Genomic DNA, 25,282 nt, shown 5'->3' on the forward strand with positions numbered 1-25,282 from the left:
ACCTATCTAACCTATACTGGGGGGCATATACCTATCTAACCTATACTGGGGGGCATATACCTATCTAACCTATACTGGGGGACATATACCTATCTAATCTATCCTGGGGGGCATATACCTATCTAACCTATACTGGGGGGCATATACCTATCTAATCGATCCTGGGGGGCATATACCTATCTAACCTATACTGGGGGGCATATACCTATCTATCCTATACTGGGGGGCATATACCTATCTAACCTATACTGGGGGCAACTATATGGGCTACCTATACTGGGGGGGGGGACCTACAGCTGGCTACCTATACTGCTACCTATACTGCGGGCACCTATACCTGTCTCCACGTTGGGGGCACATTTTACGCCCTCACCCTGGGTGCAATTTAGCCTAGAAACTGCTAGTATTTGGCTCCACCCACACCATATTTTGGCCACGCCCACACACCACTTTCAGGAACCCCTCCCCCCCCCCCCCCCTTGGAAATCCTGGATTTGCCCCTGCCTTATAGTTGGTATTTGCATTAGCACCAACAGGGCACCCAAATCGTCCATTAGCCGCAGGCGCCAACATTTCATGCTAGGTGAAAAAGGACATAAAGAAGATCATTTCTTACCATTCGATGGACACGGAGTGACATTGCACGATCGGCTGAGAGCACGTTTCCCCGTGCAGTATCTTCCGCTGTTTAATGGGGCGGGGTTACTACATTGACGATAGGCAAACTGAACTCCACCTCCACATGTCCGGGAACACTGGCCCCAGGGGCCCCAAGAGCCCCAGTTTCCATGGCTTGGGATCTACAGTGAAAATTAAGATGACATTATAAACAACAGAAGTACAACTGAGGCTTGGCTGCATTTCTGGGCCTGATATGTTCATATGTTCATTACCGCCAAACGTAAATAACAATTGTTAATTAAACAGAAAGTTCATGTAACAAGTAACCGCCTTTCTTCCAAGTCCAGCTTACTGGTCCTTTAAAGTACTCCTGAACCGAGGGAGATATGGAGGCTGCCAAATCATGGATCCAATCCACCCCCCCCCCCCCCAAATTTGACCCAGCAAGATTTTCCTTGCCTCTCTTGGTGACCCTCACAACATGGGGGTTTATCATACAAGGGCCATAAAACAAGTTTGGCCATCAAAATCTTCACACTCAAGTGTAGCTTAGTAGTTGGGGCCTTCCCACACCTCTGGGCACCCCTGCAGTCTAAGGGCTGCTTCCCCCTAGCTACGGCTGCAATGGGAACTCTGAATGGAATACAAAAACAGGACACTAACCGAGTAGAACTTCTTCTTGGCCTTGTCGATACACTTGCCGTTCATACATATTCTTCCTTTTCCGCAAGGCGTTCCCTCCACCGCTGGCAGCTTCTTGGTTAAGCACACCATCTGACCTTGACGGACAACTGCACACCAGAGACGTGAGCAGACATCCATGCCCGGGCACACGGTGTACGTGGGCCCAAAGGCAAGCTTGCACTGGCGGACAGCATCATAACTCTGCCCAGGAAGCTCCTCGGGTCCCAGAATCTGATTTCTCGGTTGATCTAGCAGACAGTTACCTGCAATGTAGATAATGATTTTGTTAGACAGTGGGAAACACTCTTCTGCCTGGCCAACTATGGTTTAGTTTTCTTGTTTAGGAAGGAATATGGAATATTACAATGGACACTAATTATAATACCCAGATATCACTCAAGTACAAAGGCAGATTTGTTTTATCTTCTTCTTAGTATAAAAAAGCCTCTTAAAGGGAACCTGAACTTAAGATAAACTGATGAGATAAACAATTATATCTAGTCTTCTACTCCTAAAAATAACTTTTTAAAAATCTTACTGTGTTATTTTCTTTTTAAAAGCTTAAAACTTAGGATTTAAATATTTTACTGTCTCTGCTGGATTTCTAAATCTTTCACACAGTCTGACACAGTTCAATGTCCAAGTCTATGAACTATTGACCTTTTTTTTTTCCCGATACCCTGCTCTCAGTAGCTGTTCTCTGCTGGGCAAGAGTTTTATGGCTGTAATTTCTTATGAGTTAGGGCTACGCTGTAGTCCGACTAGACCGCGACTATAGAGAAACTGACAATAGCATGCCTGAATGTTTAACTCTTTCAGGGAGAAAAAAAAAGGTAATACAGCCTAATTATATACATGATTGGCACTGCACATACACATTTATATCATCATGTCACATGTCAGTTCAGGTACCCTTTAACCACAAATGGATCTGTACATATTTGGAGACACTCTTGGTAAAAAAAAAAAAATCTAAAAAGGACTTCAAGTACATTTACTTACCTCCTGATGGAAAACAAATAATGGATATTTTAGTCATAATACTTATTGAGCAAAAAAAAAAAAATGCAACACATTTCGTCAAGCACATTTCATCAGGTTTAAGTATCTACACAAAAGGCACGCATCACAAACTATGCAAATAAACTAATAAAGGGGTTCTTTAGACCTGCTACCAGTTCAGTTAAGGGGAACTCCTGGATGAGTTAAAGATCAACTGACCTTAGAGGGACATGGAAGCTGCCACATTTATTTCTTAGTAAACAATACCAGTTGCCTAGTATGCTGCTGATTGTTTATGCATGTTGAGTATTGTCTGATTCACAGACCTGAAACAAGCATGTGGGTAATCTAGTCAGACTTCAGTCAGAGCACCTGAACTGCATGCTTGTTCAGTGTCTATGGCTAAAAGTATTAGAGGCAGAGGATCAGCAGGACAACCAGGCAATTTGCATTGTTTAAAAGGAAATAAATATGGCAGCCTTCATATCCCTCCCAGGTGGTCAGTTGTCCTTTAACCCATTAGCAACTTCAATAGAATTATCTCGTTTGAGATAAGTACACTGCTTTTGACCTCCGCAGAAATCATTGGGCTGTAAATTCTTGGAATGCTTTGATCTCTCTCTACTAGCAGAAAATATAAAACTGAAAGCAGAAATCCTCTGTTATTGTCTCACACTGCCCCCTAGTGACCAGTGGCCATACATACACATTACAGCAGTACTAATTAGAAGCTGGGAAATGTAACAAATAGGAAATAAAAAAATGTTAAAATAAAGGAAGGAGAGAGCAGTTATTGAAGATTACCGCAGGAAAATGAATTGGTACAACAGGTACATTTAATTTTATTTTCTGCAAACACTACCACTGTTTTTATTTTCTCCAAAACATTTTATTGTATATCTCATAGAGGACAATGCTCTATTAAATGCATATAAAAACACCAGCTTTAACGCACTCTCTAAGCACCTGCAGACCTTCTATATACAAGCTCCAGCACAGCCACTGCTTCTTTCCAATAAGAGTCTGCGAAACAGGAAGCCCTTTTCAGTTTTCAGTAATGAAAAAGGAAACAGTTTTGCCAAGGGAGAGAGAGAGACGCATTTAAACACGCCAGTAATGGATTCCAAGGGAATGTTTAAGCAATATATGTATTTTATTGAGAACAAGAAATCAGAGAGAGAGATCCCAGTGCCAGTAGGCTGAAATCAATAAACAGACTTAGTACAGTCATACACAACGCTCAATATTAAAGTCTTGCTGTGGGAAAAGGCCTGCCCTAATGCTTCCCATATCTCTGGCAGCAACAGTCTTTTTTTTTCTATTATTTTTTATTATTTTATTTATTTCTTTTTTAAGTGAGGCTTCATGACTGTCAGCATTTTTGAGCAAAGGGAAAAAAAAGAAAAAAAAAAGAAGAAGTCCACTAACAAGCGTCCCACCGGTATCCACAGCAGGTCAGGTGATTCTCAAAGAACGCCGCTTTGCAAAGGTCCACGGGGGGCTCAGGCGGTTGTGCCCGCCGCTGGCATCGTACCTTCCGAACCGGGCGCCGCCGCCGGTATGCTAAAGAGAAATGGCAGCGTGTAAACCGCAACATGAAGACAGCCTGTTTGGTGGCGTACGAGAAGGCCGATGTGAAAACAGGCTGCTGTAATTTCCAAAACAGAACCGTGCTGACCTCATGTAGCCTCTGACTCCGCTCAAGAATTCCACGTCTCTTCCAAGTGTTTCTATCAATCGCTGTGCTCACTCTTACATCTGCCAGGGCAGCTCCGTTACAGGAGAAACTGTCGCTGTAAATAAGTCATGCCATTCCCCCGATGAGCAGTGTAAGAAAAGCAAAAACAGAAAGTCTACATCTCTGCCCTTGCATTTAGCCAGCTCTAATGGTAGATACACAGAATGTAGGACAGATGGTGGGCTGCAATAGTTGTTGGATTCCTGCAGGCTGAGTGTCTGACACTGAGCTATAACATGCATGCACAACTTGGACAAGCGTCTATGTTCATTGGTTGAGGGATTAAAGTGGATTCGAGATGAAAAACTAACTATAGCAAGTAAGTTGTCTATATATCTTATTAAAAGTTTAGATGGTTTACACAGTAAATCTAGCTACAAACAGCTTCAACAGTATATGATTATTTCTTCCTGTGATCAAATGAGAGCAGCCATATTCTGCTCGTCATCATTACACAGACAAGCCGCTTTTCATCTCTACCCCTCAGACTGTCAAAACTCCACTCCTCTCTCCTCCTCTCTTCGCCCCCTTGCCTCTCTGAAATCTCTGGCTGGTAACTCATCCTCCTTTGGGAAAAACCTCCTCCTCCCCAGACTGAGCTCCTATGAGCATTTGCTACATGGGACCTAGAATGCCTAGACGCTGGAGGAGCTGTGGGCAAGGCTTGTTTAGTTTACAGGGAATTAGGGCATTAAAACAAACAAAAAAAAGTATTTGGCTTAAGGAATGCCCTATAAACTATATGTGAGGGGCATAATTATGAAATGAGTAAAAGTTTATCTCGGATCCACATTAAGCTGATCAGGATAATCTCCTGCTCACCTGGAAATACAGTGTTTGCCTAGTTCTGTCATGTGGACCCTAAGGGGGGAAGTATATGTCGCTTTTACTAGCCACATGGGGGATTTGGACCTAAGGAGGTGGCCCCATGCTAATTTCTCTAGGGTATGCCATGGGAAGCAGGAAATTTGGGCACCCGCTAGCGGCAGAAGTGTGGGCACTACCATAAGGGCCCATTGTAATTATCGGCAAGAAGTGGATAAATATCAAGAGTTGGGACCATAGATGTTCAAAAACGTACGCTTTTTTTTTCGTTTTTCTTTAAACCGGCAGCAGGGACAGTTAAAGTTAAGCGTGGAGGAGGAAGGGTTAAGGTTAGGTGAGGGGGATTGCAGCGGCAGGGATGGTTAAGGTTAGGCGTGGGGTGGTGGTTAAGGTTAGGCATTGGTAGTAGAAGGGTTCAGTGTGAGAATAAGCTTAAAGGAGTCATCAAGCAATCAATCCTACCCCCTGATCTACTTACCTGGGGCTTCCTTCAGCCCTTTGCAGCTGACATGTCCTACACCTCAGTTCTGTTCTCAGCCGCCAGCTGAGGGCAACCTCAAGGTCATCCTCATCCTCTACTGCACCTGCGATCAAGTCCATGTTATTCAGACTGTACTGCGCAGTAGTTCTGCGCCTGCGCAGTACAGGCCGGACAACGTGGATTTGATTTACAGCAGCGCTAGTGCAGGCGCAGTAGAGGACTGACTAGTGAGACATGGTGCAGGGACCTGGGCTGGGACATGTCAACTGCAAGGGGCTGGAGGAAGCCCCAGGTAAGTAGATCGGGGGGTAGGAGAGATCGCCTGATGACTCCTTTAAATTTAGCTTTTTTTTTTTTTTAACAATAAAAATTTTTACTTTTTAATATCTGTTAATTTACTGATATTCTACTATCGGGATTACTAAGCGCCCACATTTCCAGGAACCATTTTTTGATGTACTCATCCCATGGGCTGTTGCTGCACCCTGGCTCAAATTGAAATTTTTTCAACCAAAAACACTATCACCGGTGTGTATGGGAAGCCAGCGATCTCTCATTCTTTCACTGCTTACAATGATGCCCATTTGAAGGTTTCAATGGCCTCATAAAATAGCAAGGAAGGCCGCATTTGGCCCGCAGTTTGAAACCTTTGGCCTAAAGTATTGACTGAGTGGTGTATAACTATTTTCCTACATCAGTGATTCTCTCAAACATGTCCTTGTGACTCCCGAACAGTGCATGTTTTGCAGGCAACATCACCACTGCACAGGTGGGATAATTAGTGTCTCAGCTATATGGAATCCACCTAGTTGAGACACTAATTACCCCACCTGTGCATAAGTGAGGTTACTTGCAAAACATGCACCGTTTGGGAGTCACGAGGAAAGGTTTGAGAAACATTGGCCTTCATGTTCAAATTCATGCCCAGAGTTCAGCCTTAATGAAACTGTCTCCGTTCATTACACAAGCGCTCATCATATTCTGTCCTCTTCGCCCCTAGTGTTTCCATAATAGATTAAGCTCTCTGCCTGCTCCCGAAGACAATGCTACAAATTATGTTTGATAAATGGCAATTTTCCTAATTAAGCTTGGCAATTTTCAATGAAAACTCAATTATAAAACACCGTCGAGCAAAACCGCCTTGATGAATAAATTAGCGCTTAAAAAATATGTTTGATTGCTTTCATTAATTTGACAAATCTTCATTGTTTTTCTACCTTGGGCAAGTCATTTGCCAAAACGACTTTGTAAACTATAAAAAAAGAAGAAGACTAAGGGGGAGCGTCGGTAGCGTGCGCAAACGTTCTACTGCCAGGCGTACGGCTATCAGTATCTGTCTGTTTAAATCCGCCAGTAAAATTATTTATCTTGCAGAAATGGAAAAACAAAACAAATTACCACCGCCGAGTTGCACGAGACAAAAGTTTGGAGGTTGCCTTTGTAGGCATGTGTCCTCAAACAAACTTCCAGCGACTCAAAGAGAAGCTTGGCACAGAGCGTCAAGACTCGACGGCCACGGTCCTCGGATAATGTTATTAAGCCTGATAACAAAAAAGTTTGCTTTGTATTTTTTTATCGGAATAATTAGCTGTGCCAGAGAACTAATACAACTTGACAAAAGAAAGGCTTGTCTCATAAAACAATGATGAAAATTTACTGACTTTGTTCTTTGGCTGAATAAAGGAATTTTCTTTATCACCGCTGGCTATTTGGAGAGTTTTAGTCACGGGAAAAATCCTCTAGCTTAATTTTTTCCCCCAACGTTTGTTGAGAAAAACTTGACTCAGTGCAGCTTTATATATTATTGCTAGGATTAACGGCAAACATGACTTCAACTTGCTCTAGTTTCTAAGTGCGTATAAAGCACAGTCACTCCCGTAGGCCTAGGGACGTTCATTTGGATTCTGAAAACGGATCTCTGTGAAAATACTGCATTACCACAACTCGGTAATTTTAGCCCAATCACAGAACTCGGGGATTCATTGGACCAATCAGAAAATGCAGAGTCGGAAGTATCAATCAAAAAATGCAAAAACTACCCCCAAAAAAAAAAAAGACTCCTATTACCACAGAGCCCCCATTAAGAGTTTTGTTTATCAGTGTCCTCTTTAGTGTTCTGCCTTTATTATGCCTCTTCCACCAATCAGCTGACATATGTATTTCCTTTTAAACAATACAAAGAGGATTTTTTAGGGATATTGGTCATGGGCAGCCAAAGCACAGCACCAGCACTGAAATGAACCAAGCACAGTACACCCTTCTGCTCCCACTAAACACCACTTCCTGTCTTGTCTTATTGGGGGACTTTGTTGAATATAAGTACTTTGGGTTGCATTACAAAAGAATGCAGTTGGGTGCAAGAGGGTAGGGGGTTAAGCCTGCTAGCCAACCAGGGCTGTGGTGTCGGTACAGAAATCATCCGACTCCGAAGTGTATGAAACCACCGACTCCAACTCCAGGTACCCAAAATTGCTCCAACTCCTCGACTCCGACTCCTTAGTCTAATTTTTACATAGGCTGTGGATTTGGTACAAAAATAACCCAACTCTCACTCCTTAATTTATTGAAACCACCGACTCCAGACACCCAGAATTGCTCCGACTCCTTGACTCCGACTTCACAGCCCTGTAGCCAACTTCCCAGCCTTTGTCCTCTAAGGTAGCATATAGCCATAAAGGTGCATACACAACATTGAAGCACGTCGCCCACTGGGGATTGACGCCCAATATCCTTGGGTAATATTGCTGGGCTGGGCCAGGCTGCACAGACAAAGTAAAGTCAGTTGTGTAGCTGATGACCCATTACGTTGTCTTTCAAATGACAAAAAATGTAAAGTAGTTAAGTACTGTATAAACTCAACTATAAGTCTACAAATTTAGGTCTGACTCACTACATAAAAGTATAGGGGTCAACTTATACACAAGTCACTGGAAACAAAGAGCACCCTGTGTACTATGTATACTATTAGTACGGTAACATTCCCATTTGCAGCAATTTACCCAATGATAAGTGACACTTTCTTGATAAAGGAAATGTCAAGAAAACACAGGTCTGAAAGTCCTGGCTACAACAGTTAACAAGGAAAGGGGCAGGGGGGACATATGGGGCTTCTGGAAGGGGGAGGGGGGAATAATTGCTGCACTTGGGGGCCTGGAGGAGGTATGGGCAGCACTAAAAGCACAGCAGTGGGTTAATGGCTGCAATACTGTATGCAGTGCAGTCATTAACCCCTCCTGCTCCCAAAGAGCAGCTGTTAATTCTTCCTGGTCCCCAAGTGCAGCCATTTTTTTTGCTGGGTAGACTTATACTTGAGTCAATAAAAAAATCCAGCTTAAGAGGCTCAATTATTGCAGTCAACATATACTAGGCCGACTTATATTCGAGGCTATACGGGTATAGGAAGCGTTTCCCCGCCCGATTTGCCTGCTGAGACCCACTGCCGATACCTGCAGAATGCGGCCCAGTTACCAGATTTGGGCCACATTCTGCCATAGTGTAAATGAGCCCTTACAGCTTATCTTGTGAACTTGTCACCACCATTCATACTAAAGTTCTATCCCATCTATCCCTTCTATAACCAACACCTGTGGACGATAATTCCATATTGTGTACTTGGCAAGGTTCTCCATAGCCTCCTCCGTAGGTGATGCACTAGGTAACAGCCTAGCTTGAATATGCCTTAAAATGTCCTTGCTTCAAGCCATTAAACAGGGAAACAAAAGCAATCTCAGTTTGCAGATACACGATCGCATCAAACTGTAGATCTCGTTCAGAAATTACATAGCCAGCACTGGCAAAAAAGCTTTTAGTGTCCCATAGTCAACATAGTACTTAAATTATTACATAATTACGCACTGGTACATTCCTCCGCTGTGACATCCTGGATGTTTGCAGATCTCTTGGAAAAACACAAACTAGAGAAAGCCTGTCCATTAGAGGAGTGAGATAAGGACCTTGGGAAGGGTGTACTGTTCAGAGGAGGGTTTGAGAGCACAGTTGTAAAAACACAGCTGTGCTGAGGAAACCAGTTCATGCCGGCATTATTAGCCATGACATCCAAATACGACACATCGACAACTAGAGGAGAACAGCACAGCAGTTGGACTGGATTCAGAAGACAAATGGAATGAGCCTGAAAACTCTCCACATGTGCCGGAGATAAGGATTCTCATGCTATCTGGCCCTTTATCAAAAATAAACAATATCTGGTTCATTTTGTGACGAGTCCAACGTTCCTGTCTTGACTTTTTTCAAATTCATTTCTAGGAAGAAGATATAAGCCTTCTTCAGACTTTGTTCCTCTATATTAACTAGATAGTAAAACACACAGCAGCTTATACACACTGGACATTCAGAGGAGAAAAATTATTTTGCAGACATAAATAAATGTCATTAGATGCCTTAATTGCCACTTCAGGAGGGTCTCACAGGGATGCTAGCTCATTTATGACAAATAGATAAGACTGCTTTGTTTGCTAAAACATCACATACCACAGGCTTCGGGTGCTGGGGAGACATTGTAAATGCAGAATTCAGGCCCATTTCACACTAGGGCATTTTTGTTGCGTTGAGTTAGGGCCCGTTTCCACTTGCGTGGAAACTGGGCCGAATCCGCAGAGTTTCCCCGCAGGCAAATCGATTGTGTTAGCGATTGGGCCGGCATTTCCATTCGAACATGTGCGAATCTCATAACCGTGCATGGCACAGCTCATGGGATTTGTCAGCGTAACCGCAGATCCGGAACTGCCGCAGCGCGTCTCGCAGACGTGTGCGGCTGCAGTGGAAATGGGCCCTAACCCTTTTTTCCCGCAGGGTAACGCTAAAGCAATGAAAACCTATGGATAATTTTCTACTTACTATGGTGCGATAAGCCGGAAGTATCCGTTTTGAAGTGACGACAACAGCGCGTTATTGGCGAACACCAGCACGACCGGAAGTCATGTAAGTCAATGGTGCTTTTTTATACTATTTTGTGTTTTTATACTATTTTGTGTTTGCACTCATGTTGCGCATGCGCGGAAGTGTATTTTGTCAATACTCTTCCATGCAATTGTTTAGCTTGCAGCCAGAAGTGAAAGTACCGAGCAAGTCATGTGACTGCTTTGCCCTTAGGTATGGCCATGTTTTATTGGTCTGAAATTAGACCAATCAAACAGCTGACTGGAAAACCGAAAGATTGGAAACTGGCATGTTACCAAACTTTCTGAAATGAGAAAGACCTCTTTTCCAGGGACAGCTGGACTGCTCGTTTCTAAAGCAGTTCAGCTGCCCAGCCAATGACCACAAGTGCATTTCAGCTGCAATTACATGCAGCCGAAAGGCAGTGTTCAGTACCACTGCGTGTCAATTACATGCAGCCGAAAGGCAGTGTTCAGTAACTCTGCGTGTCAATTACATGCGGACGAAAAGCAGGGTTTGGTAACACTGTCTGACACACGGAGGTGTTACCTGACAGTGAAAAAAGTCTTGTGTTGCCTCTGATCACAACAACCACCGTGCTCAGATGCAACTATAAGGGGGAGGGGTCGCCTGTCCACCGCCGTGCCAAGCGAAAGCAAGCTCCCGGCCGTCGGACCAGAGCAGCTGCCAGGTGGTGAATTCACCACCTTTAGCTGCTCGTGGAAGAGGCCTTAGGTGGACTGAGCAACTGCCATTCCGTAAATGCTTTTGAAAATAAAGAAAACAGAGAATCCTCTATGAGGAGATGGACTATTCCAAAACCTGTCAGATTGTAACTACCTACTGTAAGTTCCAGCCACATAGGAAAAAAAATACATATATATGGCATTATATTTTGGTTCACATGTACATATTATATGTATGCATTTAAAACTGTATAATTTTTCCTGATAGTAGTCTTTTATTGTTAGTTGTTGAAGACGATTTGAGGAAAATAGCATCAGCGTTATATAAATGAGTAATATACATTAACAAACAATGTACTGTATGTCCCAGCAAAAATAGTAATATCTGTGACTTAAATTTACATACAAAAGATAAATACATGCTTCTTATTTGATCACTGACCCAATCAGCCCTTTCATAAAAACAATCCAATTGATGACTTAAATGTTGAGTAACTCCAGGGAATAATATCGGGTTGGTGACGCAACACTGAGATATAAACAGGTTCTGATAAACATCTGCTAAGAACATACTGTTCAGACTACTGTTATGATCCTCTCTGCTTCCTGTGTAATGAATAGCTGGGAAGAACTGCTCTGGTAGCAATGCCACCACCATACGTGATAACCTTGCCAGGCAGAGCTGGAGTTGGCCAACAGGCTGGCCCAATTTCACATTCAGCTAAATTCACATCTAAAAATGGGAATAAGGATTGTTGTTCCACTTCAGGCTTCAGGCAATTTTCTACAAACCTCAAAAGGCAGATGATTAGATTTCTGAAAGAGTGGATGTCTAGCTCATTCTGAAGTAGATCTTAAAGAGAATCTGTACTGTCTGATTTGTACAATAAAAAAACATACCAATCAAGTCACTGTGATCTCCATGGATCCCTCTTTGCCGTTTCCTCCGCTCCCTGCTGAGATCCTGGCTTTTAATTGCCAGTTGTAGCGTAGGCAGTGTTTACAAACAAAAAAACATGGCCGCTAACCAGGAAGTGATGTATATATATATATATATATATATATATATATATATACATATATATATATATATATATATATATATATATATATATATATATATATATATATATATACAGTATACTAGAAGTGTTTATTACACAGTGAACTCCAGTCAGGTATTCTCACAGTTTCTCAGCATGGGCAGCTCCCTTCCCCCTCAGACAAGCTGAAATTGAGAGTAGAGAGCTGTCTGTGACTAATAAACAAAGCACACACACAGAGCCTGCAGGGGGCGTGGAGGAGGAGTGCATAACTTCTCCCTATCACAGCAGAGGCAGTGCATTCCTCTCTGGCTCGACAAAGCTTGACAAAAAAAAGAAGATTAGATATATTACAGAGACAGTGCAACTAGAATAGGCTGCAGTAAGCAAGACCACATTAGAACAGGTATAGGAACTTATAGGATAGAAGAAATCAGGCTGAAAATTTTGTTACAGAGTCTCTTTAAAGATTTACTTATATTAAAGGAACCTGAGAGGTTTGCAAGCAAACATTTTCGATAGTATATTTACCGGGCAAAAGGGAAGTCTCTGGATCCTCCAGCATCATCCCCTTGTCTTCCTCCACCAAGCCGTATTAGTGCTAAGACCTCCAAAGCTTGTGTCCCCACTGCACCTGCGCAGTAGCATGGAGTCACTCAAGCTTAGGTGAAAAAAATCCTTGCCCGATGGGTCTTGTTCCACTGCACTTGCGCAAGTCTTTCAGGGGAATACAGTGCTGGAACTACCCGGTGGAGGAGGACAAGGGAATTATCCAGAGGTTTCCCTTTATTCAGGTAAGTAGCTGTTTGAGGCACTTTTTTCTCTACAAGTACCCTTCCATCCATTAGCAGCTTCAAAGGAATTATCTCGTTTTAGATAAGTGCCCTGTTTTTTACCTCAGTCAGCAGAATTAGTTGTGCTGTGAATTCTTGGAATGCTTTGATCTCTCACTGCTAGCAGAAAATATAGAAACAGAAAGCAGTAGTCCTCTGTTATTATCTCACACTGCCCCCTAGTGACAAGTGGCCATACATACACATTGCAGCAGTATTAATTAGCAAGGAAATGTAACAAATAAGATACAAAAAATGCCCACACAGACATTGGTAGTGGAGGGTTCTGTGTTAGAGTAGGGTTAGGTTTAGTTATAGTAAAACATCGGTAACAATGACGAAAATGAACACTTTAAATAGTAGAGCATGGGTAAATTTACTGATATTCTACTTTCAGCACTGTTCTTGCGCCCGACTTTCCATGGTGCCTGAAATTCATGAGCTCATCGCAAATATCTTCTGTTATAAGAAGGCAAGTTATATTGAGGGTAGCTTTTTAGTAAGAGGGTTCTTTGGTTTCTTTTAGCCCCTCATACTTTCCTAGTGTTTATGGGTCACCCTTAGCTGTCTGGGTATTCTGTGGGAGTTATGCTAATGGTAATTCCTTCCTGCAGAAGGCAAACATCTCCATCCATTTATCTGACTATGTTCTGGTTTATTATCCATTCCTGGCCTTCTGCATGGCCTTCGCTCCTATCATACATATATAAACATGTACTGTTCTTATCATGCCCTATTGAAAGACCAATTATTTTGCAGATGTTCTCAGTGGCTGGAAGCTGCAATTTGCTGCTCAGTTTTATAGACAGATGTCTTATTTACAATGTACGGCATGTATTGTTATTTTTCTATTGTATTTACCTTCCTTATATATATTTATACACATTTTTTCTTACATACTGTTTCTGGCTCTTATCCCTGAGGATTATCAGCAATACACAGAAGGCCTGTTTTTCTCCCCTGTTGTATATTGTTACTGATTCATATATATATACTGTATATATATTTTTATCTGGCTATATGCATTTTTATTGTGACATGGGCTTTATCTATGTTCTAAGTCACAAACAAATCATTACTTTTTCTGCTGCTACTGGTAACAATAACCAGTGATGGAATCCAGGAAATTGCTTTTTCCAAACTATGCCCAATGTAGTCAATCCAAGGAGAGAGGATTTGAGCTCAATAGCGGATTTGCTGATTAAGAAGACAAATCACTAAAGCTCAGGACACACATGGGATTATCAGGAATTGGGAAATGATCCCTTGGGTGATAATTTGTGGCATGGTGCCGTACCGACGCATCTCTAGCCTACAGGCTAGTGATGTATTCTGTTGCTCTGAAGGGGGGTGAAGGGGTGATGATTGGTGCACAATGTCATTGGGGAGGAGCTAAAATAGCATTGCTAATTGGTCATGCTCAGGTGTCAGAGGTTGTTAAAGTGGACCCGAGATGAACTTTTACTCATTGCATAATTGTGTTACTTTCCTATTGTTTATAGGGCATTCCTCAAGCCAAATACTTTTTTTGTTTTTGTTTTAATACTCTTATTCCCTATAAACTAAAAAAAGCCCCACCCACAGGTTTTCAGAGAGCCTTGGCAGTAGCAAGGGCTCATGGGAGCTCAGTCTGTGCAGGAGGAGGGGGAGGTAGTACTAGCCAGAGATTTCAGAGGTAGACAGGAGGAGGGGGGATTAGGTTTTTTTTCAGTTTGAATGCTGATGGTACAGATAAGCCTGCCTCTGTGTAATGTTTACAAACAACATGGCTGCTGTCATTGTATCACAGGAAGAAATAATCATTTTCTATTAAAGCTGTTTGCAGATAGATTTGCTGTGTAAATCTAAACTTTAGATAAAATATATAGACAAGTTACTTGTTATAGTTAGTTTTTCATCTCGGATTCACTTTAAAGATCTGACATGCCGAAGCAATAGGGCCCATTCACACTTGAAAGAGCAAAACGCCGGCAATTACCACCGGCGTTTTGCAGGAGTGTTTTTTCCGCGATTTCACACGGAAAAATCACTGGACAGTGCAGCGATTTCTCAGGGATCGCGTTTAGCGCTTCTATAGCACTGAAACGCGATCCCCGGGAAATCGTCTGAAAATGGTACAGGCTATGCGTTTGCGTTTTTGGGCGATTTGCGGCGATTACTGCAAATCGCCCAAGTAAGAACGGGCCCATAGGGTTTTATTACACTAGCACTTTCAAAAGCGCTAGTGTTTGAGCATTTTGCCGAAATCGCCGGCAAAACGCTCAAGTGTGAATGGGCCATCAAAGAGTACCTAAAGTGAAAAAAAGGACAGAACCTGTAATGACAGGCTCTGTCTGCATGATAAAGGATTGGGGGGGGGGGGGGGGGTTTGTGGCGCAAAATACTCACCTTTCCTGATGTCATTCATCCAGGCAGGTGATCGCTCCGCCTACCTGTCACAACAGGCCAGGGTGTTTTTTTTTTCAAATTGCCGCAAAGGCTCTAACATGCCCATCTGCATGATCCCCAACCACCAATCAGTACGCGGCTGGCCCAACCCCCCTTCCCGTCCGTCCTCATGCAGACAAAGCCTGTCATTGCAGGCTCCGTCTATTTCACTGGAAGTACTCTTTAAAGAGAAACCATGACCAAGAATTGAACTTCATCCCAATCAGTAGCTGATACCCCCTTTTACATGATAAATCTTTTCCTTTTCTCAAACAGATCATAAGGGGCATCTGTATGGCTAATATTGTGGTGAAACCCCTCCCACAGTGTGATGTCAGGACCATGGTCCTTACAGTTTCCTGTGTGTGAACCTCATTGCATTGTGGGAAATAGCTGTTTATAGCTGTTTCCAACTGCCAAAAAAAGCAAGCAGCATCTCCTTCTAGTGACATCACCTGCCAGTAGTAAAAATGCCACCATGTGATAAATGTCAGAATGTAAATCAGGGAGAGGAAAGATTTTACAATGGGCAAACACTGACTAAATCATTTATACATAATTATTGTAAAAGTGAAGCACTTTTTTATTACAATATTTTCACTGGAGTTCCTCTTTAAGTAATGTCTGTCAGGCGCTGTACACAGACTAGTTGCACAAACTATTGTCAGCTAAAACAGTCATTATCGGCTGTTTCAACTGACTATTATTACATGTGTGTATGTACCTTTTGTAAGCCCGAATGGATGCACATTTCTCATGAGCTCATCTTGATGATAATCGTCACCAATAGAAAGTTCTGCTAACAGCCAGTCCTCTAATGGTGCGCACACACATCCAATTTTAATTGGCTTATAATTGGCTAATTGTACCACTTCAATGTAGCCTAAGGGCCTAAAAATTTCGAATATCGTGAACAGAATGTGTAGGTAAGCTCTCATACTACATGGAAATGGTGAAATTGGCCAGCCATTGGCCAATCCAAAATGGATGTGTGTATGCACCTTAAAGATAATCTGTACTGTAAAATTCTTACAATAAAAAGCATACCATTCTATTCATTATGTTCTCCTGGGCCCCTCTGTGCTGTTTCTTCCTCTCCCTGCTGCAATCCTGGCTTGTAATTGCCATTTTTATCCAGTGTTTACAAACAAAAGACATAGCAAGTGATAGGCTGAGAGTAGCTCAGTGTGTGAGTCATACAGAGTGTGCAGGGGGCCTGGAGAGGGTGTGTATAGCTTCTATCCAATCACAAGCAGCACAGCACATTCCAGCCTGACAGAGCTCACAGAGGAGAGAAGATTAGATCATATAACAAAGATAATACAGCCACTGTGCAACTAGAAAAGGCTGGAGGTAGACAGAGCACATTAGAACAGGTATAGGAACTTATAGGATAGAAGAAATAAGGAATATTATTTATTGTATTTTAATTGTTTTTTTAAGGATGAAAATTTTGCTACAGAGTCTCCATAAGAAAGCAGTTTTTCCCCAACCTACCTACCTAGCCTCTAATGGCGTAGCTAAGGAGCTATAAGGCCCCACTGCAAGTTTTACATTGGCACACAGCCCAACTTTTTCAGATAAAAAATAGGGACAACTTTATAACATGCCCCTTCCACATCTTTAATCACGCCCCCACCACACCCCTAGTCATGCCTGCTTTAAAGAGACTCCGTAACAAAAATTGCATTCAGTTTTTTATCATCCTACAAGTTCCAAAAGCTATTCTAATGTGTTCTGGCTTACTGCAGCACGTTCTACTATCACCATCTCTGTAATAAATCAACTTATCTCTCTCTTGTCAGACTTGTCAGCCTGTGTCTGGAAGGCTGCCAAGTTTTTCAGTGTTGTGGTTCTGTGATGCATCTCCCCACTCCAGGCCCCTCTCTGCACACTGCCTGTGTATTATTTAGATTTGGGAAGCTTCTCTCTTCTCTCTTATCTTTTACAAGCTGGATAAATCCTCCTCTGACCTGGCTGGGCTTTCACATACTGAGGAATTACATACAGGCAGAGCTGTCTGCACTCTGCAGGAAGAAACAGCCTGACACTTCAGTGGAAGATAGCTGCAGAGGGAAAGAAACACACAAATTATCTCTTAAGATTCAAAAGGAAGGGTGTATACAGCCTGCTTGTGTATGGATGTATTTTCTATGTGTGGACATACTGTACATCAACCTACTTCCTGTTTTGGTGGCCATTTTGTTTGTTTATAAACAATCTGTTTTTAAACAAAACTGTTTTTAACCACTTTTAATGCGGCGAGGAGCGGCGAAATTGTGACAGAGGGTAATAGGAGATGTCCCCTAACACACTGGTATGTTTACTTTTGTGCGATTTTAACAATACAGATTCTCTTTAAAGAATTTATAAGCAAAAGTATGTAATTTTATAATTTGAAACCACATTGGTGTTCTCTATCATCATTATTAGTTTTCCTTTATATTAAAGAGAAACTCCAACCTAGAATTGAACTTTATCCCAATCAGTAGCTGATACCCCCTTTTACATTAGAAATATAATGATTTTCACAAACAGACCATCAGGGGGCGCTGTATGACTGATTTTGTGCTGAAACCCCTCCCACAAGAAGCTCTGAGTACCGCGGTACTCTGGGCAAACTGCCACAATGTAACAATGTTCACAGACAGGAATTAGCTGTTTACAGCTGTCTCTAACAGCCAAAACAGCTAGGAGCAGCTACATAACCTGCCCACAGTAACAATGTCACCATGTAATAAATGTCAGAATGTAAATCGGGGAGAGGAAAGATTTTACAATGAGCAAACACTGACTAAATCATTTATACATAATTATGGTAAAAAAATGAAGCACTTTTTTTACTACATTATTTTCACTGGAGTTCCTCTTTAACATTTAAGAATAAGAAATATGTAAATTAAAACCTTCTCAGTAGCAGGTGGAGTGGTAGCCCCACGTGTTACGCATGGGTGGAGTCATGGTGGCTGCACTAGTTCTATGATACCTGGCAGCTGGCCATGCTGGTCATGGGAGCGTGAATTTTTGGGATAGCTTATGTCGATGGTTCCTGTGATTGTAACAACCCCAGATTCATCTCAAAGAAAAAAGGAGACCAGGAGCCCAATGGTGCAGAATCGTGTAAGATTCAGAAAAGCAAATAGCTAAGCATGTACATACTCACAAAGGTGGGTTGCAAATCTTTGCAACCGATGTCAGAGCAGGCTGGAAATAAACCGTTCCCTCTCGGTTTTCCAGGTCTGTAACAGGAACTGGTCGGTCGCACTCTGAAGGTTCTTTAGGACAAATTAAAGAACGATTACCTCTAAAGAGGTATGACAAGACACTTAAAACAGGGGTAAAGGTGCCCAATGCATAAAAAATAGGCGAATAAAGCTGTTGACCTTCTAAACAGAGAGGTCTCTTGAAGAATTTGGACAAGTTTATTTTATTGGCGCACAGGTCTTTTATTGGCACACAAAAACTTGACAACGCGTTTCGCGGATGCTTGCCCCCTTCCTCAGGTCAGTGAAAAAAAAAACAAGTGCCTTAAATGCTATGGCTGTGAAGCAAGCATGAGATTACCTCTCTGTTCATAAGATCAACGGCTTATTAGCCTATCTTTTATGCATTGAGCACCTCCAACCCTGTTATTGTAAATTAATTTTTGGGAGGCACTGTCAACGTTTTCCGAGTCGATTTTTAGCACCCCCTGAGGCAGGAAGTCTTCATCACACTGAGCTTATTATTTTGCAAAGAAATACAATCTAATAGGATTTTATGCTCTGCAGCCTTAGCTAAAAACAGCACTTAGTGAAATATTTTCCGCAACCTTGCTTTGCAAATTGGGAATATAAGAACCTCATTTCAATACTTTTTTTTTTTTTAGCAACATCCCCTTTGATAATGAAACTGTTTCATTTTTTCTGTTGTCATGGAGATGAGAAATCAGTGTTGTCTATGTCCGAGTCTTTCTTTATAGCAAAAAAAACAAAAAAAAACATACAAAAAACAAAAACGAAGATACATATTCCCACTTTCAGAAAACTAAATTACATTTTAAAAATGCATCTTCTAGTGAAATTTCACTTTGCCTAAGAAGAAAATATGTGTAGGAGGTGAGGCTCAGCACTTATGTGATTTATATTGTTTTTTTTTTAATAAAGTATATTTGTCTAGAAGCTCCACTGTACCACATTTATTTTCCTTTGTATATGAAAAAAAAAACTGTTTTTGGATTTTTACATCACAAGGTTTCTGCAAGTGAGAGGGATATGGAGGCTGCCATATTTATTTCCTTTTAGGCAATCCTGCTGATCCCCTGTCTCTAATACTTTTAGCCCTAAACCAGTGATGGCTAACCTTGGCACTCCAGCTGTAACAAAACTACAAATCCCATCATGCCTCTGCCTCCCCGAGTTATGCTTAGAGCTGTCAGAGTATTGCAATACCTCATGGGACTTGTAGTTCCACCACAGCTGGAGTGCCCAGCTTAGCCATCACTGCCCTAAACCCCAAACAAGCATACAGCAGATCAGGTGTTTCTGACATTATTGCCAGATCTGACAAGATTAGCTACATGCTTGTTTTTGGTGTAATTCACACTACTGCAGGCAAATAGATCAGCAGGGCTGCCAGGCAACTGATATTGCTTACAATGAAATCAACATGGCAGCCTCCATATACCTCTCTCACTACAGTTCTCCTTTAAGGGCTCTGCCTCAGACACACAACCTGGGTTCGAACATCAGCTGCTCAGTAAGCCAGCACCTATTCAGCAAGGAGTCCTTGGGCAAGACTCCCTAACACTGCTACTGAGTGCGCCCTAGTGGCTGCACCTCAAGTACTTCGACTCCGCCAGGGAAAAGCACAATATAAATGTTATTTGTCTTGGTTTTATTTGTGGACACAAATACAGTTGTTCCACAAAGATCCTTATAGTCACATCCAGAAACCTGGATCCAGGAAAACTGATAAAGAACTGAGGCAGAATTAGTGGAAATAGGCCCTAACAGGAAAATGTGTGATAGTTGGGTCATTCTACTTAACAGATGCAATGCTTCTTGCAATTTGACGCAAATTACCCATGCAGGAAGAAGGGCATGAATGGGCCATCCATAGTTTAGAAAGTACACAAAAGGAATATTAATTTTCTAGTTGGAAAAAAAAAATTATATGAGTTGTTGGCCAATTTTATCACTTTAAAATGGTATGAAACTCAGCATTTCATCTTGACTCTATAAGATTATTTACAGCATAAAATCTACTACCACAAAAAAAAGTAGCAGAACAGAATTCAAACAGTTGAGCACAGCACTTCGTTCTACAGTGGAAAGTTCCTTGCTTCAGTGGGCAGCTTCTGGCCACATCCAAGGAGGTGATAATATTATCTTTTGTTTACATTTCTTTGTCAGATACATTTAGTAAACACTAGCTGGACGCCCGGTGTTGCCCGGGTATGTATTTGGCCGGTGTTGGCTCTGCCAACTTTTCCTAACCCTAACACACAATTACTCAATTACTTAATTACCAAGTTTGTGAGCTTTGCGGTCTTTGGCATCAATAATTTGCATTGAAATAAAATAAATCTGATTGGATTTGGCTCCACCCCTTTTCTGAATTTGAACCCCAATCACCCAATGGCCATCTGTACCAGGTACAGGTGATTAACAGTGCAAGTAGCTTGTGCCATTAACAGTGCAAGAATGGCAGCAAATAAATATTCCCCTTGAAAATCAATAGGTGAATTTTCATTGGCTTTTGTATGCTCCACCCACTTTTCTGAATATTAATCCCAGTCACTGAGTGACCATTTGTGCAAAGTTTGAGAACCCTACCATTAACAGTGTAAGAATTGCTGCAGTTTACATTTTCTCAGTGAAAATTGCATTTGTCTCCGCCTACTGATGACCCGGCATTGCCCGATTATGTATTTGGCAGGTGTTGGCTGCGCCCACTTTTCCTAACCTTAACACACAATTAATCAATTACTCAATGACCAAGTTTGTGAGCTTTGCGGTCTTTGGCATCAATAACCTGCATTTAAATGAAACAAACCATATTGGTTGTTTGTGGCTCCACCCCCTTTTATAAATTTAAACCCCAGTCACCCAATGATCAACTGTACCAGGTTTGAGGCTTGTGCCATTAGCAGTGCAAGAATGGCAGCAATGTAAATATTCCCCTTGAAAATCAATAGGTAATTTTTGATTGGCTTTTGTAGGCTCCACCCACTTTTCTGAATATTAATCCCAGTCACCCAGTGACCAACTGTGCAAAGTTTGAGAACCCTGCCATTAACAGTGTAAGAATGACTGCAGTTTACATTTTCCAGTGACATTTGTATTTGTCTCTGCCCACTTTTTGGTTATGGGGATAAAAAGTATCCTATATGTTATTCCAGGTAATGTTCTATGTGTGTGCCAAATTTCATTCAAATCCGTTCAGCCATTTTTGCGTGATCGAGTAACAAACATACAAACATCTGAACTTTCCCATTTATTATATTAGTAGGATTAGAAAAGTGCAGAAACGGAGCTCTCTAGTATGTGTGCAGCTGAGAGCTGATAACTAGATAGATTTTAATATATAAATACAGCAGCTATGCAGTAAAATTCAATGTCAGCTTTCAGAGCAGGTAAACTGTGCTTTGGGAATTTGTAGGCAGACATTTACTTGCAAACAAATGCAAATATGGTAACTGTATGGGTAATAAAAAGTTGGAAAACACATTTTTATTGAATGTTAGGTCAGAGTTTTATCCCACTTTAAAGCTGTCTGAAAATTGGAACAAAAAGATAATGAAACAACAAGTGGTTTGAGCAGCTCTGACAAATGTCAGCACTTATTATTATTACGGTTTTTGCAATTAGAATAGAATTGACCTTTAGGCTGGTTTCACAGTGGGACGTTACACAGGCACACGTTAGAGCAGCCTGTAACGCACCCCACCGCACAGTAATGAAAAATCAATGGGCTGTTCACAGTGCCCACGTTGCGTTACATTGTAACGCTGCGTCACAGGACAACGTACTGCATGCAGTACTTTAGACGCGGCTGAGCCGCGTTAGACTGCTTGCACATGCTCAGTAATCTTGTGGAGGAGCGGAGAGCGACCAGGCACATGGCTAATTAATATGCACTGCACGTTGTGACGTGCAGTGTTTACTTTCTGGAGCGGCCGCTCTGTGCGGCGATTGGCCGGCGGGACCACGTGATGCCGCATGCGCACAAGAGTGCGCATCACGGCATCACTGACGCCAGAGTGAGCTGCACAACGCGGCTCACTCTGACGTCCAGATCCAGCACCACCAGGCGTTCCGTTAGGGGGACGTTATGCGACCTTAACGCCCCCTCTAACGCAACGTCCTGGTGTGAAATTAGCCTTAAGGGGTGGACTCCAATTTTCTGGATACGATGGTCTTCAAAACGAGGACAGCAAAATAATCTACTCTGAAATTAACATTGATCAGGAGGACTGGTCAAAACTATGTGAATGTCAGACAGGAAGTAAACATTTCTGCAGTTAAAAATTATTTCTAAAATTTTGATCACAAGTCCAGAAGCAGGTGAAGAGGCGGAGTTATCCAGCTATGTACGGGTAGATCAGGCTTTCTCAACCAGGGTTCCTTGAGGACTCTGCAGAGGTTCCTTGGCATTTTCCCCTATCATGGGGGAAGTATAATAGAGCACACTATAATAGGTGGTACTGTAACAAGAAGCACTAAATTGGGGGCTCAGGAGACAGTATAATGAGTTGCAGTGTAATAGGGGGTAGTGAAATAAACAGCCTCACCTACTTTTAAAGACCATGCCTCCTGCAAAATAAATGTAGGGGTTCTTCAAGATCAAAAAATTGTTTGCAGGGGTTCCTTGAGATCCAAAAGTTATTTGCAGGCTTCCTCCAGGGTACAAAGGTTGATAAAGGCTGGGGTAGATCAACACCAGATCTGTCTCTGATCAAATGTGTCTGCTCTTACACCACAGACCAATTGTCAATAGATTTAAGCATGAAATCTATCTGGAATCGGCCTAGAGATGCAGTCTTCTGTCTGGCCAGCCCCCAATTGTAGAATGTACCCTCCCCCCTCCTATTCAATGTAAATTCTCACCTGTCCTGCTGGCTTCATACACCATCACCCCCATGTACTCCGTTACCATGGGCACCATCTTGTGGTGCGTTTACCACGTGGGGTATTGTGATGACACACACATGCTCCTAGTGCAGCGCTGGGCAAACGATGGCCTGTGGGCCACTTCTGCGGCCCACCGGCAGGTGTCCAGATACCCCTCCTTCCGCCTCCCTCCCTGCAGAGTTGCGAGCGGGCATCGGGGGGTTTTAACCTCCCTAGCGTTCTGGACGAGCTGAGCTCGCCCAGAGACGCTAGAGGGCACCACTCAGGCCCTGCTGGGCCGATTTTGATAATTTTTTTTCTCAAACACGCAGCTAGCACTTTGCTAGCTGCGTGTTTGCTCCGATCGCCCCTGATGCGCTGCTACCCGCCGCGTAGTAGGGCCCCCCGAGACCCCATGCGCAGCCTGGCCAATCAGTGCCAGACAGCGCTGAGGGGTGGATCGGGACTCCCTATGATGTCACAACGTCGATGACATCATTCCGTTCATTGCCATGGCGATGGGGGAAGACCTGCAGGAAATCCCGTTCAGAACGGGATTTCCTGACGGCCATCATCGCCGGCGGCGATTGGAAGGGTGGTTAAGATTCGGCTGGGAGGGGGGTATCATGTAGCTAGCGCTAGGCTAGCTACATGATTAAAAAAAATTAGGTTTAAAAAACCATGCGCAGCCGAGCGGCTGTGCATATTCAGAACGCCAGGGAGATTAAACTCACCTCACATGGCAACAGGGTGTCACATGACGTGAAGTCAGGACGTGTCAGAGTATTACACGCTGGCAGCCAGCATGTAATACGCTTGCACCCATTTCCTATGGAAATCATCATATCAGATTACCTTCGGGGTCATTTTTAGACCACAACAATAAAAGTCATACCTTGGCTGTAGGCATTTACTGTGAACCGCGTAGAGTTACAGCCACTGACAGTTGTCAGTTCTCCTCTCGCTATTTTATTCGGGACTCGTACTAGTTCGTTCTGATTTTCCTCACCTCTCTGCGCCATTGTCTGCAACTCTCTAAGGGACTATTGTTTCCGCGGAGGCTCTCTGTGGCGAATGTGATTTTAAATTCTTCCAGAGGATACCGTTCTTTGTCTTGTTCGCGCACAAAGGCGACGAGTACAGCCTTTAGAATTACAAACATATTAGAAAAATGGAGAAAATGGATTTACTTCATTTGAGAATAATAATAATAAAAAACTTTCTTTTGAGCCCAGTGTGATTTTTAACCAGAATGCACTGCAGAATCTCAATGCTCTAGAAAACTTGCTGTAAATTCTCCTCTATAAGCATGCTAAGTGATTAAAATGTGAGACTTAATAGCAGATCTGAACAGAGAATAAAGAAATCAAGTGAAGCAAGAAAAAATGGACAAGAGACCTGCATTGAGATTTGCATTGCAATTTCTGGTCAATAAAGTAGCCTAGTGGATTTTTATTCTTTAGCTGATTGTCAACGTATTGCCCCACAGCAGCAGGCCTGCCAAGCCTTATGCTGGAGACACACATTGCGTTTCCGCGTCGATGCGGCGTTCGATTCGCGTCGATTAGATTATTTCCAACATGTCCGATTTGCGGTTTGATGGATCGTTAGGTCGATTTGCCATACTTTACATGGCATTCGACCTAAAAATAATCTAAATGTGCTCGGAAATAATCGAATCGACACGAATCGAACGCTGCATCGAACGCGGAAACGCAACGTGTGTATCCAGCATTACAGTCTTTTCTGTTCAGTGCTAAAAACACTGGTGGAGTCGCCCTTGATGAAATACTAGTAGAAATAGTTATATAGATGAGAAGGAGTGACGGACAAACCTTCTGAGAAGGTAAGACGTTACACTTCTCATCTATAAAACTATTTATAGTAGTATATCATCAAGGGTGTCTTCACCAGTGTTTTCAGCATAGTCTACAGCCCAAGCCAAACCTT

General features: G+C 42.5%; 1 protein-coding gene across 1 annotated transcript in view; it reads right to left on the reverse strand.

Annotated features, from left to right (window-relative positions):
* ADAMTS5 (ADAM metallopeptidase with thrombospondin type 1 motif 5) overlaps window positions 1–25,282 on the reverse strand; it is a 143,907-nt gene that overhangs the window by 37,946 nt on the left and 80,679 nt on the right. The window contains exons 4-5 of the mRNA XM_068270594.1: window positions 1,285–1,568; window positions 617–800 (exon numbers count right to left, since the gene is read on the reverse strand). Of these exons, the coding sequence (XP_068126695.1) occupies window positions 617–800; window positions 1,285–1,568 (468 nt within the window). The remainder of the gene's footprint in view (window positions 1–616; window positions 801–1,284; window positions 1,569–25,282) is intronic.

The sequence above is a fragment of the Hyperolius riggenbachi genome, chromosome 2 (genome assembly GCF_040937935.1).
Source record: "Hyperolius riggenbachi isolate aHypRig1 chromosome 2, aHypRig1.pri, whole genome shotgun sequence".
Lineage (NCBI taxonomy): Eukaryota > Metazoa > Chordata > Amphibia > Anura > Hyperoliidae > Hyperolius > Hyperolius riggenbachi.